Genomic DNA, 26,298 nt, shown 5'->3' with positions numbered 1-26,298 from the left:
AAAAAAAAAAACAAAACAAAAAAACAAACAAAAAAAAAAAAACAAAAAACAAACAAACAAACAAAAAAAACCACACCAGCTCCCACCACCTAAACACACAACAACAACCTCCAAACCAAAAAACCATCACCCACCCACACAGCACCCCACCACAAACCAGTAATCTTGGGCACTAGAGCATGCCCTGAAGAACCATGTCTACACGTTTCTTAAATACCTCCAGGGATGGTGACTCCACCACCTCCCTGGGCAGCCCATTCCAATGCTGGATAACCCTTTCAGTAAAGAAATGTTTCCTAATATCCAACCTGAACTTCCCCTGGCGCAACTTGAAGCCGTTACCCCTTGTCCTATCATCTGTAACTTGGGTATAGTGGTGAGCATAGCTGCCTTCCAAAGTTCAGTAGACCAAACTAGCCTCAACTGCCTTCACTCTTACCTGTCCCACCACAGACCAGTACAATCCAACACAAGAGGTGCTTCAGACCCTCCTGGAGCAGATCAGATCAAGATAATCAATGGAGCCCATGGGCATCACAGCCAGGGAGCATCAGCAGGGCTATGGGTGTGCTGGAGTCTTGGGGGGAACACCAGGGCATGGCCCCTTCAGACAGAGAGGGAGCTGAGAACGCAGAGCTGCTTGAGGAAGTCACAGGCAGAGCTGAGCAGTGTGAGCAAAGCTCCAAGCTTATTTCTTGGTGAAAAAACATAACTGCAGGAGGGTGGGATCACAGCCCTGTGCTCAGAGCCCACCCCACCTCCCAGCATCTGATGGGGGGAGCCATTCCAGTTCCTTCAGGTGTGCCACCTCCTGTGCTTACCACCACCAAAGGGAACCTGCATGTGCCTGACTCTCTAGCTGTCATCTCCCCTCTTCTTCCACTAGGTTTTAACCATCAGAACCAGGTGGCAACCCCAGTTCAAAGTTGGACATGGGAGGGGGGGTACAGCGCTGTACCCCCATAACAAATGCCTAACAGGGAGCCCTGGGGTGCCTGCTGAGCTCCTCCCAGATCTCACTTCACTTCTGGCTGGTTGTAGCCCAACCTCAAACCTCTGCAGGTGTCTACAGGCCAGAGCAGGGTCAGAGCCAGCCAAAGGGCTCCAAACAAAGAGAGCCAGACCCAGCCAAGCCAAGGAAGGCCCTCAGGAGAACGCTGCTGCCTCCCCACCCCTTCAGCCAAGCTGGAAAAGGATTAGATTCATTTATTTCACAGACTCTCTCCAGCTCAAACCATCTCATTGCAGAGATTTTTGCAATATATTGCAGACCGTTATCTTACTTATCTCCATCATGATTATAACTTGCCAAATCCCTCAGGATAAGAGGTCATGCCCTCCACAGGGACTTATAGGCTCATGTCCCTGTCTCCCCCCTAGCTCTGTGCCAGGTAGGGTTTTCTACCTTTCCTTCCACACTTCTCTCTCCAGAACACCTCTTGCCAGCTGGAGAGCTGTGGCTTACACTTTACTAACTGGTAATTTACTTTCCACAGCGAGCACGGTATCTCTGAGCCAGTCTAGAGCCAGGTTTGTTGTGCAGGCCACACGGTCAAACTCATGAAGAGGTAACATTAGGGAAGAATAGTCTAGAGCCAGGTTTGTTGTGCAGGCCACGCGGTCAAACTCATGAAGAGATAACATTAGGAAAGAATTTCTCCCAGAAAGAGTGGTCGGGCATTGGAACAGGCTGCCCAGGGAGGGGGTTGAGTCACCATCCCTGGATGTGTTTAAGGGACGTTTAGATGTGGTGTTGGGGGAGATGATGTAGGGGAGGACTTTGTAGAGTAGGGTAGATGGTTGGACTCAATGATCCCAAGGGTCTCTTCCAACCTAGACAATTCTATGATTCTATGATAACCAAAGCTCAAGACAGGCCTGGTGAAAGCACACCCCCCCTGCAGAGTGTGGGCAGAGAAAGGAGTCCATCCATGCGCCTCAGCCCTCCTGGAACACTCAGGAGAAGTGTTTCACTCCAGCACAGATGTCAAGGAAGACTGGACAACTCAGTCCGGAGGAGGACATTCAGGGGCTACATTAATTAGGACTTTTACATGCATTCGTTAAGTTTATGTGCATTCACCACGAGAGGGCAAAGATTGGCTCAGAACAACCATAAGAAAGGTGGGAGATTAGAGTCCTCTCCCAGCCCAGCAGCTCCCTACCAGGGTTGACTTCGGTGCCAGATGGCTCAGGCAGTGTGGCCAACAGTAGCATGCAGAAGATCATGGTAGCAATCGGAGGCGCTGTGCAGGGTCAGACGGGTGCAAGTCCTTCAAAGCCAGCAGCTGCCATCTACATTTCTGAAAGACAAAGCAGAGAGAGAAGATGAGAGTCCTCCAAAGACAGGACTTCTCTGTGCTGCAGACTTGCTCTGTTGTGGTTGCCTCAGGACAGGTTGGGCAATCTTCCATGCCCTCAAGAGCATCTTAACCTCAGCCCTACTTTGACCCATCACCTGATCAGAGGCTTGGTGAGGAACTAATGATTGCCCGACCACCCATACCACCTCGAAGGCTATTCATTCAGTTCAGCTTTTGGGAGCTCAGCTGCCATGACTACTGTGCAAACATACTCTCTTAACTCCTTTTAAACAAGTCCAGTGCAAAGTAATCTCTCCCCCCATCAATTCTTCACTTTCCTTATTATATTAACAAGCACTGAAGCAGCTTCTACACTGAATCTGGAGAGTCCAACCAGGCTCCCCAAGTGGGGTTTATCCACCTCTATCTGCACCAGCTGCCTACTCCAAGTAGCCAAGTGGGTCCTCTGGAACTTGTCACACAACCTGAAGATAAATGTCTAAAACAGGGCGAAAACAATCTCTCCCAACATGTCCCCATTGCTGCCAAAAGAGCATGTGCACTCACACATGGAAGCACACTTAATTTCCTGTTTGGAAACAAGGAAAATAGCAAAGGGCTTAAACACTGGCAATTTCAGTGGAAAGCCATGATAACACCTACAGGAACACAAGGTCACATCAGCAAAGTTATGTGAATTCTCTGTGTTCACATTCACTACAAAGAGCCTCGGGAGGTTCCCATCCTGGAGGACAGCTTCACAGAAGGCAGGTTAGAGGCTCCGTCTCATATTGAAGTGTCAGGCGAAAAGAAAACAGAATCAATAAATGAAAAGTTGCCAGAACCAGAGGGTGTTTGCTCGAGAATCCTCAGAGTGGTAGTAAAAAGACAAAATTGAATGTTAGGATTTGTTAGTAAAGGAAGAGAGGACAAAAAAGGGACAATCACTATGCCAGTGCATATACACATACTGGAACGACAGAGCATCAGATGCTATTAGCTTAAAGATTTGTAACAAAAGGCTGTGTTTTTTTTCCACCCAACATAATTAAACTGTACAAGTCACAGCCGTGAGTTGCCGTGGATACCAAACCAATTGGATATATTCACAACAGAAAGATACCTTCGGATTTAAGAAGCCGTGGTGTAAAACCTTTGGCTCAGGAAATCCCCCAGCCGCAGATTGCTAGACGCCCAGAAGCTAAATCAGGGTTAGAATCACTGAGGCTTGCCCTGTTTTTATTCTCTTTCCTAAGGATTTGCTACTGGCCATCGTCCCTGCTGGATTCCGTCGGAAAAGATGGCTCTGAGCCTGAAAAACAACTACGGGCCTTCTTGGGAAAAAAGCCAAATGCTCATGCAGGAGGAGAAACTAATGAGGGGTGGATGCTGTGCCCAGCCATGCAACAATGTGAGAAAACTCAAAAAAAGACCTTAAAATTACCAGGACCCCTCCTGCTTCAGCCACCTCGTGTGCTCCATGTGAGCCCCCTGGCCAAGGCTGGGAGGAGGGTGACCACAGGGTTCCGTGATTTCGCGGCATCTTGGGTGGTGAGCGTGCAAAAGCAAAGCACGGGAGAGAAAAGGCAGCCCCTATCTCAGCAGGAGGGTCTGGCAATCCAAGAAGAGGTTTTGCCCAAGCACTCTCAAGCTGTGTGCACATCCAAGGTTGCCTTTCCCCCCCCCCCAAATGGAGAGGGGTGATCTCCGATGCAAACACACCAATGCCCACCATCCCGTGACAGACTGCACGTACAATGGAGCAGAGACTTCTTGTAGCCACGCAGAGAGAGGCTTTGGTAAAGAGCTTGAAGACAGACCTGGTGGGTCCAGAGAAGGGCGACAAAGATGGTGAGGGGTCTGGAGAATAAGTCTTATGAGGAGAGGCTGAGGGAACTGGGGTTATTCAGCCTGGAGAAGAGGAGGCTGAGGGGAGACCTTATTGCTCTCTACAACTCCCTGAAAGGAGGGTGTAGAGAGGTGGGGGTCGGTCTCTTTTCTCAAGTCACAGGCGACAGGACAAGAGGAAATGGCCTCAAGTTGCGTCAGGGGAGGTTCAGATGGATATTAGGAAAATTTTTTTCACTGAAAGGGTTATCAGGCATTGGAATGGGCTGCCCAGGGAGGTGGTTGAGGCCCCATCCCTGGAGGTGTTCAAAAGCCGGGTTGATGTAGTGCTGGGAGGTCTGGTTTAGTGATGATGCTCCTTGTTTGTTGTGTGGGTGTCTATTTTTGTCAGTGAGGTTGACGGTTGGACAAGATGATCTTTAAGGTCCCTTCCAACCTAGAAGATTCTGTGATTCTGTGATGTTAATCCATGCAGGTGATTTGCTGGGGTGCCCTGGAGGCCCTCAGAGCAGGACTCGCAAAAGGAACTGCGGAGAGTTCAGCACCAGAGGAGACTCTTCTCCCATGGGACGTGAGAAAGGAAAGTGTCATGAACATTAAGGCTTTAACTATAAGCACATTCCTGCAGGAGGTGATGGGAAACACAGCAGAGAGCTGTGTGGTGGTATATGGGGTGCCCTGACCATGCCCCAGTTGTCTGCCCAGATCAGCTGGGCTATCGTGGATGCAGTCTGGGCTAGAGAAGATCTTTCCCCTGGGTCTCCATTCTGGACCAGCCACTGAACTGAGCTGCAAATCGTTGAGGAGACCCTGGCAGAAGAGCAGTAGCATGGAGACCTCTCCCAGGTGACTTCTCAGCTGGAGTCCTCAGATGGCAGAGGACGAGTCCACATACACTCCGTGCCCTCATCACCCCTTCAGGGGCCAGAAACAGAGCCTGGCAAAGAGGGAGATGATCAGGCATCTGTAAAGGCACAAGTTGGCTCCCAACAAAAACCATCCTCGGATTTCCCTCTGACTTGGCCAGGGAGCACTGAAGCAGCAATTGTACATCACTAGATGACCAGAGCCCACTGGTGAGCTAAAGAAAATAAATACGAGAGCAACTCCAGACATCACTAAGTGTTCTAATGCCCTGGCATCACATTGGGTCCAGAAGCCCACCAAAGAAGGATCAAGAGCAGGGAGGCAGATGCTGCAGCAGAGCCCAGGGACGAAGGAGCACCCATCCTTTGCTACCAGCACAGAGCTCACAGTCAGGATCGGCTACTGCCCTGAGTAAAAAGGACTGAGATGAGTCTTAGCATGAGGATTTTAGCACAACTACTCTTTTGTCAAAAGACAAGTTTGTCATCCTCTCAAAATCACATGGAACAAGCCATGACAACAGCCACCAATACCACAGCAATATAACATTGGGATGTGTAGCACAAAGAGCAACATTATCTCATTCGACCAGGAACAGCCCAAACACCACAATTTAAGTGCCCAATTGCTTTATGTAAGAGCTCAGGCCATGTTCTAAATCACAGCTATTGTAGTGCCACGTCATGGAACCACTTGAATACAGCGATCAGAAGGTAAAAGACAACAGGAGGGAAGAGGGAATGGGATGGGGACAGGGAAAGTCACACAGAGATGCCCAAGCACCACACCAGCTCCTACCACTGAGCCATCAACCAGTGCTGGAGGACAGGTATGGACTGGGGCACCACAGACAGTTGGCACACACAATCACAGAATGCTATGGGATTGGAAGGGACCTCTGGAGATCATCCAGTCCAACCCCCTGCCAGAGCAGGGCCACCCAGAGCAGGTCCCACAGGAACGTGTCCAGGCAGGTTTGAACGTTTCTAGAGGAGGAGATTCCACCACCTCCCTGGGCAGCCTCTGCCAGGGCTCTGCCACCCTCACAGGAAAGAAGTTCCTCCTCGTGTTCAGATATAACTTCCCATGTTCCAGTTTTTGCCCTTTCCCTCTTGTCCTGTCCCTGGGCACCACTGAAAAAAGCCTGGCCCCATCCTCCTGACACCCATCCTTTAAGTATTGATAGGCGTTGATCAGATCCCCCCTCAGTCTTCTCTTCTCCTGACTAAACAGACCCAAGTCCTTCAGCCTTTCCTTATCAGAGAGATGTTCTAGGCCCCTCATCATCTTCATAGCCCTTTGCTGTACCCTCTCCAGCAGTTCCCTGTCACCCTGCCGCAGCCACTACCCTGGGCTTCTCAGGACTTGATGGGCACATGGAGGTCAGCAGGTCAAGCTAAGAATGGTGTGGCTTGAGGGAACTGCAAGCCAAAACTGGAAGATGTGTCCATAGAGACCAGCCTGGCCTCCAGGAAAGACAAGGAAACCTTCAAAGCTGGCTCTAGAGCTCACCTGTCTGCAGCTCTGTGCCTACGAAAGCTGGCTTTGAATTTGGCCCTTGCCTAAACAGTGTCCAAGATGAGCAGGATGCATCCTCTTGGAATGTGTTTATCTCCATGGATGACAAAGAGAGCCTAAATGGCTGGCCTGGACTAGCCTCCTCATTCCCAGGTGGCCACAGTTTGGTGAGCCAAATTCTCACCTTTGTACATGGCAGTGACACATTATTTCCAGTAGTTCAGCCCCACGCAGGGATTTCAGCAGCTGGGCTCAGGCTGTGCTGGGTTTGCTCTTCCCACCACACTTGGCTCCCAGTCCTGGACCACCAAAGCGCGTGTTTGGGAGTCCCGGGAGAGGTGCTGCACACAGGGAGCAAACACACTCATTTCTCATCTTCTAGAGCTCTACAGCAGCTGCTGTTCCCTTCAGCAAGGTCACCAAGAGTGTTTCTCACCCCTGCCTCATAATTCAGAGGAGCCTCAGCTCCACTCAGGAGCTCGTGCTGCCGGAAACCGCTGTTTGAAGAACTACTGATGCTGGTTTCTGCTGAGTCTGAATCTCAGCTAGCAGTAGGTTGGATTCCCAAACTGCACGCTTCCCAGTGCTACAACACACTGAAATACACTACTAAATACAAGCCTCTGTACAAACTGCTTGGAAATCATCTTTCTAATTTTTTTTTTTTTTTTTTTGGGTAGACGACTCAATAGTTCTCTTTCGGCAGCAGTAGAATCCCTTGCTTCTTCCTGACCTGCCCACACATACACAGAAAGTGCCAAAACTCCAGCACAAGCCCCAAACCAGCAAGAACAGGATTAGCAACATCCTCACAGAGGCAAGAAAGCGTTAAACTCTGTTCTCAGGACTGAATGGATCAAGTTGCTAATTGCTAACAGCTGGCTGCAGGAGAATAAAATCCTGTTACAATCATTGTGAGAGTGGAAAAAAAAAAATCTACTTGCTGAAAAACTCACTAAGAAATGCAAAAGAGGGCAGTTTTTTCCCCAATATACCCAGCAGATGCCATGTCTAAAAAGCCAACCCATCTCTCTGCAGAGGAATGGCTCGTGGTGACCCAGTGCTGTCCCCAGCCCAAGGACAGGACCTAGGAGAAAAGCACAGTGGGCACAGGAGGGAGCTATTCTTTAGCGATGTGCATGAAGAAGGTGGGACTTGGAGCTCCTCCAGGTACTGTTCTCCCTCCAGAGATCCATTATGGAGGCCTGGCATGTTTGCAAGCCTCTCTAGATCCCAACTGAAACAGGCATTTGTTTTAACTGGTTCCTTCGCAGATCATTACCTGGGAGTGGGACCTTCGGGTTTGCTGCAGGAATCCCGTTACAGATGCCCAGCGCTGCGCCAAGAAACTCCATGGTCATGACCAAGACTCATAGCTGTGTGTATGATGCACTCTGTATGTACTACAAGGGGATTTGTCCTAAAGCAAAGTATCCTCAGAAGAAGATCAGGAGCAGCCAGGAGGACTGGACGGCACCTCCTAGCATTCCTCAAGGAATTCAAGGAGGAAACAACAAAGCTCCTAATTGGGACAATATCTGAAGCCTGAAGAAACAGAGGCTGGAAAGTGTAATTTCCATTTTTCTGGCTCCAGAATGATGGTTGAACATTTCTCTGCACCTCAGAATTAATCTGAGACACCCCAAACACAGCAGTCTTTCTCTGGAGCACACACAACACATGGAGCTCTAGTTTGGACCAAACAGAATTCGCTGACGAAAGGATTCTGATCACTTCTTAAAAGGTTTTCGCTTAGTTTACAATTCAAATACTTCATGCTGCTGCTATCAGTTTGGGGTTTTTAGGAAAGCTTTTAAGCCCCAGTCATCTCCTCTCTATACGTTCCTCTTTACCAGTGATCCTGCCTTTGCAACTCTGCTAGCACCACACTAAGAGTGCATGGGGACAACACGTGGGAAAAGGCAATGTCTTCTCATGAACCCAACTGCCATAAGATTGGAAAAAGCAGAGCAGGGCTGCTGGCCTGAGAAGGTGGCCAACCACTCCAGTAGAGCTGCTGGAGGGTGAATGGATGGGACCAGTACCAGGACAGCCATGCCACATGTGCAGAAGCCCCACAAGAAGGTTTTCCTTAGGTGACCTTGGACCGTGGTCTCTCTGGCCATCCCTAGATTTGATCAACCAGGCAGCATGGGGAGAGGTGTCTGCATGACACAAGGGTGGCATGTGGACGTTGACACCAAAAATCAACATGCCAGACAGTAATAGGGGAGCTGGGCTGGCCCAGCAAGATCCCAGCATGAAGTGTGAGGCTGCAACAGGAGATCCTAGATACAAGCACCAACAGAGATAGTCAGGAACAGCAAAAACCCACGGCAATGTCAGGAATGTGGTTGGGGACATAAGGCAGGAGCAGTGACCCCACAAGGTGATATCCAGAGCAGCAACAAGGCTGGACAAATAAGCAACCAGATTTTAGGTGAAAGGGTTGGGTAACAAAGATGCACGTGAGAAGTAAGACGTAGCAATGGGAAAAGTGAGACCTGAATAAGTTCCAGCATGATCTTTGAGGTGGCATCAGGAGACCTGTCACCACAAGAGAGACAAAAGAACACACTGGGCTAGGAAAGGGACCACAGCACGTGGGAGTGGCACACGGGGTGGGGACAGGGACACAACAGAGCTAGGTCTGAGGCAGTGGCAGAAGAACAGGAACATCAAGGTCTGGGTGTACTTTGTGGTCACCCTCTTGAGAGGAGGGTGACAGGACTGCCTCGAGGCCGAGGAGGGTCTGAATCTCATTTTCCATGTTGTAGCCACCTCACCCTTGCTAAATTTTAGGACAAAAACAGCATTCCAGTTATTCATGACACCCATTTAACACTGGAGAAGGTTCAGCCCATGGACCCAAGCCTGAAGAAGTGCCTTAACTACAGCCCCCAGAGCTGTGGGTGCTTTTGAACAGGAGTTGGGAGACCCACAAATCCTCTGGCATTTTCCCATTGCCTGTTGGCCAGTCCCACAGGAGTGGGGTGTCCTCAGTTTGTGACACTGCACAGAGCACTCTTGTCACAAAGCCAGATTTAGAGATAAATGAACAAAAGCAATTTAATCCATCGAAGGAACCAGGCCAAAATTAGAAACCATTAGACAGACAAAGCCAAAGATAAGGAAATGCAATTCATTGTACTAATAATGGGTGGTTCTTAGCTCAGCTACTCCAAAAACTCACCCTTCCCCTCCGACCCTGGGGCGAGGGTCCTCTGTGCTTATCTCAAATGAGGAATCTGGAGGTGCTTCCCCACGGCCCAGACAGAGACTCTACATGGGACACGAATACACACCGTATTGAATACACCCTAAACCCAAGGGCAGGGGGAGCTTCCTGCACCCCAAAATACATGTTCCCTCAACCAAGGGGCAGCCTCCAGGCTCCATTCCCACTGTTCCCATAGGACAGAAGAAGCAGGAGAACAGAAGACTTACACAAAAAGTTCCCATTACCTCCTTTCTCCTTGCCCCAAAGCAGCAGCAATCACTGTCCCTCACTGGAGCTTCCTTCCCACGCAGAACGGGCACCAGAGAGCACCCAGCACACTGACATTTTCACTCTAGTCCTGACACTGGCATCTCTCTCCAGCCTTTTTTGGGGGGTGGATTTTTGTTTGGGATTTGGTTTTGTTGGGTTTTTTTTTTTTTTGGAGGAGATTGCTTGCTTTTTTTAGCTATCCTTAAAACATATCAACTACAAGTTAGCAACAGTCCTCTCAAGACCTACAATCTTCCACTGCGAGAGTCTCACATAGCAACCATATATATGACATGTTAACCACAGAGATGACAGATGGAGTATTAAGAGCACTCAATCTAAACCACCTTCCTCCCTCCCCGCTCTCAAGGGGCTCCACCATAACCTTTTACTTAACTGCACTCCAACTCGCGTTCAGGAGGAGATCAGGTTACCGAGTCGCAGAATTATTCAGGCTGGAGGAGATCCTCAGGAGAGCATCTAATCCCACCTCCTGCCCAAAGCAGGGTTAGCACCAATTTCAGAGCAGCCTGTGCAGGACTTTGTCCAGCTGGGTCTTAAAAACCTCCGAGGATGGAGGCTCCCCCACCTCTCTGGGCAACCCCTTCCACCGCTTGACTGGCCGCAGAGGGAAAACATCACCACTCCTTATGCCCAATGCAGAACCTCCTGTATTTTCAGTTGTCTACCCTCCTGCTGCCCACCTCAGTGAAGAGCCTGTTTCTGTCATGATAATCTCCTCTTCGGTATCCCAAAGCCTTCTCTTGTCCCGACTAAACCGCCCTGGCTCCATCAGCCTCCTCAGTGAAGCCAAATTCCAGCATTAAATTACTTAATATTTTCTTCCAAGTCACCACTCGTGAGACATAGGCTCCATCCAGGCAGTGGGACAGCTCTGGTTGGATTTTGCTAGGATTCCCACCAGCTTCTTCATGGGCAAACTGGGGAATAACTGAGTTTGCCCCGCACTGACACCAGAGCACTACTCCATGGCCCCGTGTTTAGGGACTGCGTGGATCACATTCCCACTGGTAACTATTTTTGAGAGGTATCAGGTGGCGCTTTCTAAATCAACTTATTCAACATAGTACGGATCGGTGAAATGGAAACAGAGATTCTGCCACCTTAGCACAGCGAGAAGACAGGGTACACTGACAGCAAATAAAGACCAGATACCACCAAAACTGACCCACTGGAAAGCAGCTGACCTGCTGGAAAACAGCTTTGTGGAGAGAGACTTTGGAGTCCTGGTAGACAACAAGTTGCCCGTGAGCCAGCAATGTGTCCTTGTGGCCAGGAAGGCCAATGGTCTCCTGGGGTACATTAAAAAGAAAGTGGCCAGCAGGTCAAGGGAGGTCATCCCCCCCTCTGCTCTGCCCTGGTGAGGCCACAGCTGGAGCACTGGGTCCAGTTCTGGGCTCCCCAGTGCAAGAAGGACAGAGAACTGACGGAGAGGGTACAGCAGAGACTACAAAGATGATCAAGGGACTGGAGCATCTCTCTGCTGAGGAAAGGCTGAGGGACCTGGGGCTGTTCAGCTGGAGAACAGAAGACTGAGAGAGGACCTCATCGATGCTGAGCAATATCTAAAGGGCAGGTGGTAAGAAGATGGGGTCAGATTCTTCTCAGCGGTGCCCAGTGACAGGACAAGGGGCAATGGACAGAAGCTTGAACACAGAAAGTTCCACCTGAACATGCAGAAAAAATTCTTTCCTGTGCGGGTGGCAGAGCCCTGGAAGAGGCTGCCCAGAGAGGTGGGGGAGTCTCCTTCTCTGGAGATATTCAAACCCACCTGGACACGTTCCTGTGCAACCTGCTCTGGGTGACCCTGCTCTGGCAGGGGGTTGGACTGGATGATCTCCAGAGGTCCCTTCCAACCCCTACAATTCTGTGTTTCTGTGACAACTGCTCAGGAGGGTGTTTCTCAGCCCAGAGGCCACCAGCTCCCAGTGGTGAGACACCCAAGTAGAGCATGAAGGACATGCCAGAGATGTGACCCTGGTCAGGGCAAGGGGGACCTGCCATCACCGCTCTGCCCAGAAGTGGACACGGGGACCCGACACGCTCCTGCTCCCAAAGCCGAGCCTCTTCTGCCTCCCAGGAGCAGCAGCATTTGGTCAACAGCAGGGAACTCAGTTGGGATCCAGGTATGTGATGTCAACGCAGTTACTTTTGGCAACTGGTACAGGAATCTCATTAAAAACCACAATCTGAAGACTTTTCGGACGTGATCTGCTTTCCATCAGAGCACATGGATCACTGAGCATGTTCTTTCTTTAATTGGACATTGATTTACAAATGCACCAGCTTCCCCAGCTCTCTCTCTGGATGGGGGTTTGTCTCAACCACCTCTTGGTTACCTGCTCCCACTCTATTTTAAAACACTGCTACAATATTTCTGTTTTCCCAAACTTCTGGAACTCCTTCGGTCCTCCCAGATTTATTACACGTGGGCAGCCAGGATTCAGAAAGCTGCTCTGCCAATTTGTTTTAAACAAACAGGTTCCAATCTTGCTCGAGTTTCAAAGACTTTAAAACCTTATCTTGTGTTTAGCACCCTCCCTCGTTACCAGTGCAACGGAAGGTATTTCCACGTCCTCGTAAAGGAGAGCCCATCATCCAGCTTCTCCCCAAACACAGGAAACGTTTTACTTCTCGCTATTGTTATTAGCAATCAGTTGGTTTTTTTAACCTTTCCCAACAATATAAACACCATTGATAAAATTTATTTTGTTTTACTGATACTAAAATATTTCTCACTGCCCTGAGATACATTTGCTATGCTTTTTTTTTTCAGTTATCTTGAGCTTTCCTTATTAATTGCCTGCCTTCCAAAATACCTACTTTGCAGTAACAGCTACTTATTTACGATTTTTTTTTTTTCGCTAATTGCTCCTAGTGAGTTCCTTTTAAAAAGATAAAACATGATTACTGGGGCAGACTGTGCAAAACCTGAAGTGAAGCAAACAAAGTCGCTTACAGCAGCCTGTAGTACCCAGCACCGAGCTGAGAAGCTGCTGGTTTTTGCGAGGGTGGAAGCCAAACTCTAAGAGATGGTTCAGTGAAAATCAAACCAGAAACACTATTTTGGAACATCTACTGATTTAGTTGGCCATCAAGTTTCCATCAAACCACCACAGAAATGCTGATACTACCAAAAGCTACGTTTTATGGGTTTTGTACAATGTCTCTTCATGCTGATAAAGCAAAAATTCAGTGCACCTGTCCCCGGCACACAGACCTTGCCCTTTTCTTGAGGAGCACCACTGGTTCTGCTGGAGTCTTACCAAGAAAATGGTTAGAAATGTGGAAAGCCACAACACACATCTCCAAAAAGCTACCAAACTTGAAGAAGCTTTTCCAGTATCAGAAAGGAGCAAAAATTATCACCACTCACTGCATTCCACAGTTTAAAATAGCTCCAAATACCAAGATGCAGCAAGTGGGAAGTGTTAGTGCCCTCCTATAGCACACGGGCCTGAAGGTGATGGGACAAGGCAGGTTGTGTCCTCGGTGGGTACCACTTCTTCAGAGCCTGGGCAGAGCACACACCAGAGCACCCAACCAAGAAAGCCACGTCTGGGTACACACAGCTGCTGTGTTCTGCCGCAGCAAACTTTGTTTACTACACAAAGTGGTTTTAGAGTTTAATTTATAAAGTGCCTGGCAAAGACGGGAGCAGTGAGTGGCAACGCTTAGGGATCAGCTGAAATTGCTGCATCAAGGCTGGAGACTCCAGTGAGGACTTTCCAAGCAGGTCTAACCGTGTTCTGCTGGGTTTAGTATTTCCTAGGATACAACTTTACAAGATAAAATTTAACTTCTCGTGTAGAGAGATGAAATTTCAATTAACTACATGTTCCAGCAAAATACTTAGCAGGTCTATAGACAGTTCAAAGAAGATCTTTGCTTACCACAATGGGTTTCAATCAAACCAAGAGTTTTGCTTATAAACAAAAGGAAAAGCTCCAGCAGCATTTCACAGCCATGGAAAGCCAGAGTGGCCAATTCTGATTAAATTTTCTCGAGGCAGACCAGAAAACAGGAGCCCACAGAGAAGTACTAACATTTAGCAATTACACAGAAGGCAGGGAGCTGCAGAAAAACCTGGGATTGTTTGAGGCAAAGCTGAGAGAAAAAGGAGAGATGAGGAGGGACAAAAAAGAAATATGTAAAATAATGATGCCTAGACCCAAAAGAAGGATCCCATTTACCTCTTTTCCATACTGAAAATGAACTGAAATTAAAAAACAACAAATTAAAACTGAGGAAATGAAATTCCACAGCATACCATGAGCATTAAGCCTCTGGGAAATATTGCCACAGAGCAATGTGGGAGTAATTCAATAAAATATTGGAAGTGGATCTACATAATAAGAACATCTGCGATTCCATTAGGAGCGTAAAAGAACGAGTACAGTGGATATGAATTTTCATCCAGCCAGGCATAAGCAAACCAGTAATTAATGTAACCAGAAAGCTATCTCCTGCTCAGGCAGGTTGCTCTGCATTTGTCTGCATTCAGGCTCCTGGGTTTTCATGTGCAACGTGCCCAGCAGCCGCTGCCCGAGATAAGGGAGTGCTTGAGTAGGTGGGCTGTGATCTAATCCAGTTTGGCAAGCCTGGGTCTGTGGATAGAGATCAGATTTCAGTTTTCAGCAGCTTATTGTGCAGTTTCTCAAAAAGAGAAACAACACTACCCACCTTCATTTATTATTTTTTTTTTTTCCACAGGGATTATCCTCTGTGGCACAAAAAGGGCAGATGAAATTTCAGCCAAACCTATTTAAATAAATACCTGCGGAGCAGTGAGTGGCTCTGGAAGGCTCCGGTGGAAACACGGCTATTTTGGAAAGTTCTCAGCACCTGAAAAAATGGGTTTACTGGGGAAATAATAAGATTTTATCTAGGAGGGCTGCTACTAGAGAGCCCCATGGTTAACCCTAACAACAAAGATTCTCAGGAGCAGCTTCCTACATATTCACACTCCTATGTTTTAGGCTAAAACATGACTCTGAGAAAATTTGACAGTGACAAAAATCGCAGTAGGTACATCAGGAGGGGACAGGGAGGTCTGCATCTCCTTGGGAGAAGAGATGAGTGAATACAGGCAAAACGCAGCCACAAAACTCATGCGGGGCAGGACCCATAGGGGCTAACAACAAAGATTCTCAGGAGCAGCTTCCTACATATTCACACTCCTATGTTTTAGGCTAAAACATGACTCTGAGAAAATTTGACAGTGACAAAAATCGCAGTAGGTACATCAGGAGGGGACAGGGAGGTCTGCATCTCCTTGGGAGAAGAGATGAGTGAATACAGGCAAAACACAGCCACAAAACTCATGCGGGGCAGGACTCAGAGGGGCTCGGAGCCCAGGAGCGTGTCGTTCCCCCCCCACTTTCCCACCATCCACAAGCGACTCGCTGCCAGCCCCAATTTCTGCATATCTGACTCAGCCCCAGCCCTGAAACATTGCAGACAAGCATGTCTGAGAGCTCAAACACCACGGGCTTCCCCGGAGAGCCACAGCCCCAGAAACCGCTTCTGTCTGGGAGAACAACACCGTCCAGCTTCCCATTCCTGCCCAACAAAAGATCCCGCGGGTCCCAGAGGGCCCTGGGCATGGAACGCCGCGGGAACACCCCTGATCCATGAACCCTGCGGGAGGAAAAACAGGGCGCAAAGAGCCACCATTTCCCTCTCGGCCCAGGGAGGAAAAGCCTTCACCTCCCAGCGCTGCCACCTCTCCAAACCCCCCTCCATCGCCAGCAAGTCTCCAGAGGCCTTTGTGCTTTAGCCAAGGACAGAAAGGCGCAGCGGGGAGCGAGCTGAGCGCCAGCCGAGAGCCGAGTTAAGCTGGAAGGAAGGACCCTACCTGCCTCGCCCAGGGCCCGCTGAGCACGGGGAACAACTGCCATGTCTCTTTTGAACTCCATAGGTTGAGCCAGGCTGTAGTTTCGACATTCCTTGCAACTTTCCACCAGCACACATGATATGTTCAAACTTGAGTAACTCCTCCCTCCTCCCTCCCTCCCTCCGCACACACAGACAGGCCCAGGAGATGGCCCTGCCTCTATCATCCCAGTTCCTATAGCAACTCCTGACCCAGCAGATGGAAACAGAGCTGTTTTCTAGGCAAATCTGCCTTCTTGGATTCCTCCGCTCTTCCCTGCTGTTGGCCCCTCCTTGCTCCAGTGCTCTCCCCAGGGGCTGCTCCGCTGGCACTTGGCCCAGACTTCGCCTGGAGGAAGGCCAAGCTTTGAATTCATTTAGTAAAACCACAACATAAAGCAGCTCTCCTGCTCAGGAAGCAGGGCCCGTGTAGTCCCAGGGGTAAGCCAGGCCCCGGCACGGCACCACAGAGCCTTCTTCCACCTTCTTCTTCAACACGGCTGCCCGCGCTGGCAGGAGAAGTCCCGGGGAGGCCGTCGCCATGCCGTGCTCCTCACGTTCATCCTTCACCCGCCCCTGTCATCCATGGGGGGAAAGGTAAAAAGCAAAGACAGAACTAGTAATTTATTAAGCAAGTCCAGACAACAGGATTATGGCAAGCACAGAGCGGAGCAGGGATGGTTCTCAAACATGTGGACTTTTGCTTTTCCTGGAAGAGGGGAAGCCCAGCAGTGACAACAGTGCCACCATCACAGCGGGGCACCCCTATTGCTTTCCTCACGTTGGGGTCCCCCGGGAGTGAAGATCACCAATGCAGCTGGCAGACAGCCATGCGACATCACATCCTTTTACTTTTCACTTAAAAATAAAGAAAGAGGGAAAATACAAAACTCAATAGCGGAAGGTGGCACCTGGGGGGAGATAGTTACCCGGGGTGACAGTAGGAATCCCAAGGCAGGTGACATTGCTAAGGGTCCATGGTGGCAGGACAAGCAGGACCGCAGCAGATGGAGCCACAGGAGGCATTGACATGGCCATGGGGGCCAGCAGGCTGTAGGCACCCACGGTGACCATTAGGTCTCAATTAGGTGACCAGGAGCAAGGAGCACAATGCAGGAGGAGACTGAAGAGCAGAAGATCTTTGCTGACTTGCCTGTTGGAAAATGCAGGTGCTGTCCTGCCTCCTGCAAAGAAGCTGCTCAGCAAGAGATGTGCTGCCACATCCCGTTCAGACACCACATCCCAGGGGTGGGAAGTGGGTGCTGGTGTTGTACACGAGTGACACCCATGGAGACTCTACAGCTGAAGGCTGAGAAACAGGGACAGCAGCCATTCAGCCCCTTCAAAGACTCCCATATGCCCCACCAGCCTCAAGCAGGAATCACAGCAAAGCATCACCAGAAGCAGCAGGTATTTTGAGTATTCATAAGGAAAAAAGGAAGCAGACATGAACCACACTGTGCCCACACTAAGCCCTAACTGGAAAGCACATGTAAGGTGCTCTCAAGGTCTAAGCTGTAAGACATGGTCATATACACAGTCAGATGCCACCTTGCTCCCATTTTCCTCCCTATCTCTTTATCCCACCTCAGCCGCACAACCCTGCTCTTTACCAAGAGCAGAAAACTATTAACTTTTTCTCCCCTGTTAGGTATCAGATGCCACCTTGCTCCCATTTTCCTCCCTATCTCTTTACCCCACCTCAGCCGCACAACCCTGCTCTTTACCAAGAGCAGAAAACTATTTACTTTTTTCTCCCCCGTTGGGTAATTTTTCCATGTTTGAGTGTGTACATCAGCTCAGAGGGATGGGATAATCCCTACGGCTCATACACAATTTGCAACAGAAATACATGACCAGGAGTAGGGCAGAGATGGAAGGATACGAAACCCCTTTCTGCTGGGAAAGCCCTACTCCAAGAGGGTTATTCAGATACTGACTCAGATAACACACACAGAAGGCATTCTCCTGCCAAAATAAGGACGCCTGCCCTTCAACATAATGGTGAACAGGCACCATGCAGGACACAGACCCCTGGGGTGAACTGGGACCAAACCAATTCCCTCTGGAGGACACAAGGCAGTCTGTGGCAGAAGGTACCTCTGGACATCCACAAACAGGGAGTCCAGGAGGGACATCAATAAAAAGCATCAAAGCAGATGCACATCACAGAAGAGACATCAAGGGTCTAGAGAAAGCTCTCCATTCCCCCACGGCACCAGGAAGAGCAAGGGCCCAACTCACAAACAGATTTGAGGAGCTCCTTTCCCCAGGGAAGGACAGTGCCGTGAAGGCACAAAGCACAGCTAGAAAACTGCTGATCTTGCAGTTAGACTCACTGTAGCCTTCAGCACTTCGACACAGAAACAGGGTCTCTGCTGGATGCCCTCTGAAATGTAACTTGAGCCCGCGGTATACATTCACTAATCAATCTAGGGATAAAGCAAAGCAGAAAACAGGCCTTTTTTTTTTTTGGGCTGGAATGAGCCCAAATATGCACAATAACAGATCCCACTCAGAGCTATTACAAACTCAAGTACTTCAGAGAGTTTTGCATCTCACATCGCAGAGGGAGCATACTTCTGCAATCGCATCATCTCTTCTCAAATTGTGTATTTGAGAGACTTCCTAATGACCTCATAGCAGCACATGTGACCAGTAAGTCATCTTCTCAAAGGACTAGAAATAACATCAACAGACCCTGTTTTGGTTTTGCACAGAACAGCTTTCTGCAGCACGAGCAGGTTTCCAAACGGCCAGGGAGCAGAACCCGCTCAGGCCAGGGCTGGCATTTTTATCATTTCTCCCACAGATTGTGTTTGGCTTCGGAAAAGATCAGTCCAATTAACATGAAGATCAAGACCCATTAGCAGATACTAAATTCCATATACAAATTTAGACACAAAAGCTTGTTTATCCTGATGCAGGACTGTTTTTAAGGTGTCTATATGGTATCATGAATCCTAGAAGCATTTCAAAGGCATTCTAAAGAGAGATAAGTGGTGTTCTCACAAAATAGAAAACAATGCCTTGAAAGTGTTTCAACAGGCTTAAAAGAAGGTTTTTCTTCTTCCAGTGCTTAAAAATAACCTGCCATGCTAAGCCACAAAGCAGAATTTGAAATTTGTGAGTGATGAACTGGTGAGCTGTTTGTACTGAAATTGGGAAATTGCCTTTTGCTGTCCCAGAGCCACTGCGTGATCAGGTATCTCTGGGAGAAACCAATGAACAGACATCAATGAGCATGTTGATGCTAACGTGAAGGCAACCAGACAAACAGCTAAAGACAGACTGACAGCCTTGAACCTCTGAGCAGATCCCTCCTCTGCTCCGAGCACAAATTTCTTGCAGAAGAAAAGCTACATAATCACATTGTAGAAATGAATGTCAAGGGAGACACGCACCAGAGCTGGGACTTGCAGCCAGGGAGCTGCCACAGTCACCAACAGTGACACAGGAATATATATCTGAGTAAGGAGGAGGAAAACACTAATCAGGACACCACCTAAAAGCTTCTTCTGACAGGCCCCTCCTGGAGCAGCAGCCCAACGCCAGACCACCATCCTTCTACAGCAGCTCTGCTCATGGTCCTCATACTCCTTCCCTCCCAGTCACCCAGCTCAGGACCTCTGTGCCTTTATCCGAGAAGGCCACAGCAGGGTCCAGTGACCCCAGTAAGCACCAGTGCCTCAGCTAGGACCAGGACCTCACCTGGGGAGTGTGCAGCAAAGCAGGGACAAAGGAGGTGAAGAGCACGGGGCAGTCCCACTAAGGAGGCTGGACCTGAACACATTCAAGCTTTTTTTATTCTTCCAGTGAGGCTGTGAAAGCCAGCTCCCACCTTCAGCTTTCCAGCAACTTCTGATGCAACACAGAAGCCTGCTGTGAAATGCTTTGTTTACACCCCACAGCCCTTTTCTGTCCTTACCCATAGGGTGAGAGCACCTTCACTCCCACCCGACCCCAGCCAAAACCCCCGCTCAGCCAGGCTCTGCAGGGAGCCTCCTTCCATCGCAAGGAAATCCACTTCCAGCCATAGACCTGGGACAAGAGGGAAGCAGGGCAGAGCAAGTCTGGGACACCTGTGTGACATCCTCCGAGAAATACTGACCTTTGCAGACAAAGTGTTGACTAGAGCTGTAGTGCAGGGTAACAGAAGGCATAGAGGTGGCACAACAGGGGATATGGTGACACATACAGACACCTCCTGTGGGACAGACCCTCCCCAAGCAGTGTAAGGCACAAGGGGAGCACTCACCCTCCACCACACACCTCCCACCCCATGCTGAGGAAGCCTTTCCTGCTCTGAAGAGAGATGAAAAGTCCCAAGAGACCGAACCTCACAGCAGTACGGTGTCTCCTCTGCCCCTCAGTGACTTCCTAAATCACCAAAACAAGCACAGCCTCTGCTCCAGACATGGGACAGAGACATCCTCGTGCCCCCAGCAGATAAAGTTCTGCAGTTGAGCTAAGCTGCTTGGTTCTGGGCACCCAGGCAGCCTCTCAGTGAAGTCCCATGCTGGGACATGGGAGCAGAGGAGGCCTCAGAACTGCTTTGCCACCACAGCTCCCTGACCTCCGGGACAAGAATGGCTGGGAAGGCTCCAACAGAGGAACGACAACTCCTCCCCAGCCCCTAAAATCTCACTTGGAGCTTTAATACTCCCAGGAAAGATCCAAACAGCACTGGCCTCCATTTGCCGTGTCTTGTAACCACCCCGGTCCCCAGCTGCTACATCGTGGGCTGCCTCAAAGATGGGGATGAGAGTCGAGGAAGCAGTACTTTTACTCCCAGCTCAGAACAAGTGGAACAAAATCAATTTAGCTTTAGTTGTGGTAATGACAAAGTCCCAGTGAACACGTCACCCAGAAGAAGAGTGAACTCCTGGCACAGAGCAGTGCTCAGCAAGGACATGCTCGTAAACACTCTCCCTGGCCATCTTTGCTGACGCAACTGTGAGAAAGGGGCAGAGAAAAGCATTATCTGCAGACATCCCTCCCGGTCCCTGGACACTGGGACCAGCCCAAGCAGGACCTCTCCAGCCTCCCTGCCTTGCTCTCGTCTGCACGATGAGCCAAGTACCCGCTGGTCTCCTGCAACAGCAAGCGCTGCAGATGAGAATCCACCCCAAGGAAGGGTTCAACTCCCACGAGCCCCTGCTCTGAGCTTCTGACATCTGCTCCCTAAAAGCAGTTGCCATATTCAGCAGGCACAAGGCCTCTTTCAAAGCTGACTTTTCTTCTTGAAAGCACTGGCCAGTATCTAATGTTCCGAACGTTGTCCTCCATGTGTTCATCCCTCACCATTGCAGCAGGGCAGCTCTTCCTGCCCTCCATCCCTGTAACAAGCAGAGCTGCCCAGGTCCCAGGACTGCTGGGGACAAATCCTGCTATCTCACCTGCCATGACACATCTCCAAGCCTGATCCTCTCTCCCAGAAGTTTCCCAGGTGAATCTGTGTTGGGCAGGTTTCACCTCAGGAACTACAAGCTGTGAGGACCTGAGAATGTCTAAGTATTCATTTCAAATCCAGCTCGGAGAGAAGCTAATCAGCTTCATCCACAGGAGATTTTATTCCAGTCCTGCAGAACACGAGCAGAAAGCCAAAGCAAACCACGAGCACTGGCTCTAAGCTTCAGCAAGGAGGAGCAGCACGTGGGAATGGAGAGACTCGGCACCAGCTTTTTGCTTCCCCAGGAAGGGACACCCAACAGGCAGAGCTCAGCTCATGGCAGTGGTGCCATTACAGCTCTGTCTGCGATGCACAGACACAGACCCCTATGAAAAATAAGCAGTGCATGGAAGAACTGGTGGGAAAACACGGGCTGTGAGCCTGAGCCAGCCCCTCGCTGACAGCCCTGAAGCCCCATACAGCTGCTGCTCCAGGACCCTCTGACCACACAACCCCAAAACCTGACCTCTGCACTTTTGGCCCATGCCAGCAGGCAGGGAGCAGCTGACAACAGTAGTCACCACATTTCTGCCATTCCTCAGCAAGGACAATCACCTTCAAACAGCCCGAAGACTGCAGAAACCCAGGCTCCCAGTCCTTTTTGCTGGCTCTGGTACGGAAACAAACAGCAGGAGGGTGCTCTGGGGTGGGATACCAAAGGGCCCCTCTCACATCACAAGTGAGAACTCCTAACCCACCCAAGGACACTGCTGCTTGCTCCAGGCCACCAGGATCACCTGCCCCAAGGGGTGGTTTGCACTGCAACAGCAACACAACACACATCTCCACAGCAGAAGGCAACACCAAGCAGGATCATGACCAGCCCGCAGGAGCTCTCATCTTTAGTGCCGGTGAAGCCCAGACACCATTCCTGAGATGCCGAGTCCAGGGATGCATCCAGATTTGAGCCTAGCAGCTTCCTCGGCGCGGGACGCTTCCACCTCCTCAGCAGCTCCTTGCATCTCAGCCATTTCCCTTCCAAGCAAGGCCTTCTGGCCTAAAGGAAGCAGAAGGGTGTTGCAATCGGCAGCTTTGTGTGAAGAAATCCAGCCCAGCCCAGACGCAGCAGCAGGCCTCTGGTCTGGCCCGACTACGTGCCATTCACGGACACCCACCGCGTCCAGAAGCTGGTGGCATTTCCAAAGGCGAGTTTGCTCCTCAGATGTAGAGAGCTGTTCTGCTCCCATTAGCGCTCAGGACCACGGCAGGCAGCTTAGATGTGCGCTCCAAGAGGCACACTCATCTGGATGACCTGGTGTTTTGTTTTTTTTTTCCCCTGAACAAATTGCAGCAGACTCTGGGGAAAAGCCTCTCCTCCCATCGCGAGGGGCTGAGGAGGGTAGATAAAAGGCAATTGCATGCCTTGTGTATGTGTGGGCTCAGCCTGGCACACAGCTGGCCGGCACCCATCCCACACACAGCCCCAGGGCGAGGGATGCTCGCAGCGCTCCTCCTGCGCCTCCCGACAAACCCAGCTCCTCTCTGGGGAAACGCCACGGCCAACACCGAGGAGAAAACACCCACGTGCTCATTCCAACAAGGGGACACGTCCTACAAGCGCTGCTTCACCTGTAACACCCCGTGCAAGCATGAGAAAACCACTTTAACCGGATCCCTGCCCTTTCCTGCAGAAACAGCACTAGGGGCTGCTCATATTTCCCATACTAGCACGGAAAAGACAGGAGGATTCAGCTACATTACACATTACATTATTGGCCCTACTGGGACATTTCCTAACAGTTCACTTAAATGTTTTTAAACCTGCAGGATGAGGTAATTCAAACCTAAATGCATAACCCACGCTATAAGGTGGTTCACTAGGTACAGTTCTCAAGCAAAAGCAAACAAAAGCTGATCCGGCGTGGTGCACTGCTCCATCCCTGGATGTTTCCAAGACTTGGCCAGACAAAGCCATGGCTGAGGCGATCACACGCTGGAGACAGTCCCGCTTCAGGCAGGAGGTCAGCCTGAAGACCTCCAGATGTCCTTTCCAACCAGTATTTCTCTGATAGCAGATGAGAAGAGGCAGAGTAATTATTGCCAACCGTTTTATGAAAGACTCGCATCGAGTTTCTCCGAAGAGATCTTTCTAGATTATATTAAAAGCTTGGCTAATAAAGATGTCGGCACTGACACAATCAGGGCTAATTCTGTACTGGCAGGGATACTGGAGTACCAGTATCCGTGCCTTGATGTATTGCATGGGTCTCAAATGGGGTCAGTACACTGAGTCAGACTGTCCTTGCACAAATTAACACCTGCCATGAGAGATTTCTTTTCAGCATTTCACTTCAGCTACGTGTTCAAACACAAAAGCTTGCAATAATTCCAAGAATACAGGTTAAAGGCAAGACAGCCAATAGCTCTCAAGACATTAGAAGCAACTAGAGAAGTCGTTTCCCACTGTAAGTCTTTACTCTAGGGAGGTCTCAGAAGCACTGCTGCTATTTGGTGTCCTTCCAGTGCTGGGCTGAGGCCAAAAAATGCCGTACAGAGAGTGAACCACATCTAATCACTGGTGGGTTCAGTCCTCGGGAAGAAGGCAGCATGTCCATGGAGTGCTCTGCCTCCAGTGGGATGGAGAAGCAGCAGCAGGTTCTGAGGTGAAACATGGTCACTGGCCACCAGAGAGACTGCCACCAGTGCCGTTCCTCCCAGCTGTGTGCCCATGGTGCTGCCAGGATTGTCCCATGGGATCTCCACATGGCACTGGCCAGCTAAGCTCATCTTCTCAGGGTAAAGCCCCATCCAGGTTGTCCCAAAACATGAAAGAAAAATGTTAAGATTGCTGCTAGCTAAGCATATAGATAGATAGCATCAAACTGATGGAATGAGGAAGGACACTTTGGGAAGTTGGGTTATTTGAGTAACACCCATCACAATCCAGACAAATGCAAAACATGTGCACTTAAAAACAAAGTCCAGGAGATGAATTTACAGCGTTGGGACCCTTGTCCAGGGAAACAGCGAGGGAGCTCAGTGCATGGCCAGCTCTGCTAGGCTGATCTGTTCTCTTCAGCAGCTGAATCACAGCACACATGGCCAACACCTCATCCCAAACACCACCACGGTGCAGGAGGCTCTGCTGCACGTGTTCTCACTGGCACCCCCAGCCCAGCTCCACTATAAATGCAGAAATGAAAAATAAACATTCCTGGAAGATCACATTACCCAGCACAAAGATGTGACAGCTTGTCAAGAACAGGAGAAACAGCCCTGAGCTTAGCGAAAAGCACTCATTAAAGGCTGGCATTTTCATATTGGAGGACACTAGTACTCCAGCTATTTCTGCTACAGGTTTGGTGGGTTGGGGTTTTGTTCTTTTTTCTTGTTGACAGGCAGAAATAAACAAGCACAAGTGAAATAACACAGCAGTAATACAGATGGACAACAAAACCTGATGCTTGGCTAATTTTGCTCTCTGTAAGAAGGCAACATGAATGCCTGATACAGCTAACGAATGCTACATGCAACAAAAACATGCCCAGATTCTCATCCTTCAAGGAAAAAGAGCTGCAAACGCCCGCGAGCTGGGCAGGCTCTGTCTCTGTATTTGTTCGTTCTTCAGCAGCTCTTCATTATTGACGGGTGGGACTTTTTTACACCTTAAATGCTATTCCCAGAGAAACTGAACTAACTTCTCATTTTCACTGCATAAATTCATCTGGTTGGAAGAAAATACTCCACCCTATTCTTCTGGCCTCCAAATTGCAGCTGGCAGACTCGGGACCTACGACAGTCCCAGGGAAGAAACACAACTGTTTACTTTGTTTGTCTGTCCCTTTTCTGGCCCTCTCCTCCATCCCCCACGGCACATGGGAGCTGGTATCTCCCTGCCATCTCCTGACAGGAGCTGACTTGTTTCAGGTTCATCAGGCACCGGGGCTCTGCACGGCAGAGCTTTGCAGAAAGATTTGGGCACGGTAGCCAAGCATCAAGAAAGGAAAGTCAAATCAGGTCAGGAGAGCATCATCCACGCTGGGAGCCCTTCCAAGCAAACACCCAGAGAGCGGCTGCCTTCAGAGCGGACAGGCCCCAAATCCAAATTTTGGAACAACTCCACCCAGTTTAATTCCTTGCTCATGCATTCTGCAAGCATTAGTTCTGAGTGGGCTGGGGTTTTAACAGCTCCATAGTTGAAGCTTCATGGACAAAACAAGGTTTAAGCAGCACTCTTCAGGGTACAGATCATCACCTCCCATGCGTGGTGGCCCCAGGATGACCATCAGCCGGTCTCCAGGTGGACAGACAGCCCATGAGCAGACCCAGCAGGATCCCATCCAGGAGCAGCATGAAGAATTAAATGGTTGAGCTGCTAAAAAAAATATAGAACCTCAGTGCAATCAGTCAGAGCAACAAGTGTTTTACCAGTCCTTCCCATTAAAAGGAGGACCCTGGGTTTCTCAGCCAGTGAGTAAGGACATGGAACCAAAGCAACTTATGTTTACAACTATTTATTTAGGGAATAAAATAATACAATATAGAAAGTAAGTATTTTAACTGGCTTTGTACTACAGACTCACAAGGATGCCAAAGGAAGTTTGACGAGCCTCCGTATAGGTGTTTTCCACTTCCTTGAGGTTGACTTTCCACCTCTCCAAAATACCTGTGTGAAGTTATACATTGGGAAGAGCTTCTGATGAAGTCCCATGGAGCAGACGTGTGTAAGTGACCAGCAGGGTAGTGATAGAAAAAAAAATACCACCAAGGTCACAGGAGCGACCCACAGAACAAGACATCCCCACAGATAGAACATCGATGTGGAGCGATAGGAGATTTTAACGCATCTTGCTTTATACATTCCTGTCTTCAAGTTGCATAAGATGTTGGCAGATTTCAGGGTTGGGATTTGAAATTCTCCCTGCCCTGCCTGACTCCAATTCTTACTGTTTTTAAAGAGAGAATTGGAACAAGTAGCTCCTATT

General features: G+C 49.5%; 1 protein-coding gene across 1 annotated transcript in view; it reads right to left on the bottom strand.

The window, feature by feature from the left end:
- LOC106893954 (discoidin domain-containing receptor 2-like) overlaps positions 1 to 16,032 on the bottom strand; it is a 62,751-nt gene extending 46,719 nt beyond the window's left edge. The window contains exons 1-2 of the mRNA XM_014952315.1: positions 15,905 to 16,032; positions 2,166 to 2,303 (exon numbers count right to left, since the gene is read on the bottom strand). Of these exons, the coding sequence (XP_014807801.1) occupies positions 2,166 to 2,229 (64 nt within the window). The 5' untranslated portion in view covers positions 2,230 to 2,303; positions 15,905 to 16,032. The remainder of the gene's footprint in view (positions 1 to 2,165; positions 2,304 to 15,904) is intronic.
- Positions 16,033 to 26,298: the final 10,266 nt, after the last annotated feature.

This window comes from Calidris pugnax, unplaced genomic scaffold, assembly GCF_001431845.1.
Source record: "Calidris pugnax isolate Ruff unplaced genomic scaffold, ASM143184v1 scaffold135, whole genome shotgun sequence".
NCBI lineage: Eukaryota > Metazoa > Chordata > Aves > Charadriiformes > Scolopacidae > Calidris > Calidris pugnax.
Note: the sequence above shows the minus strand (reverse complement) of the source record. Positions and strands in the feature narration are given on the sequence as shown.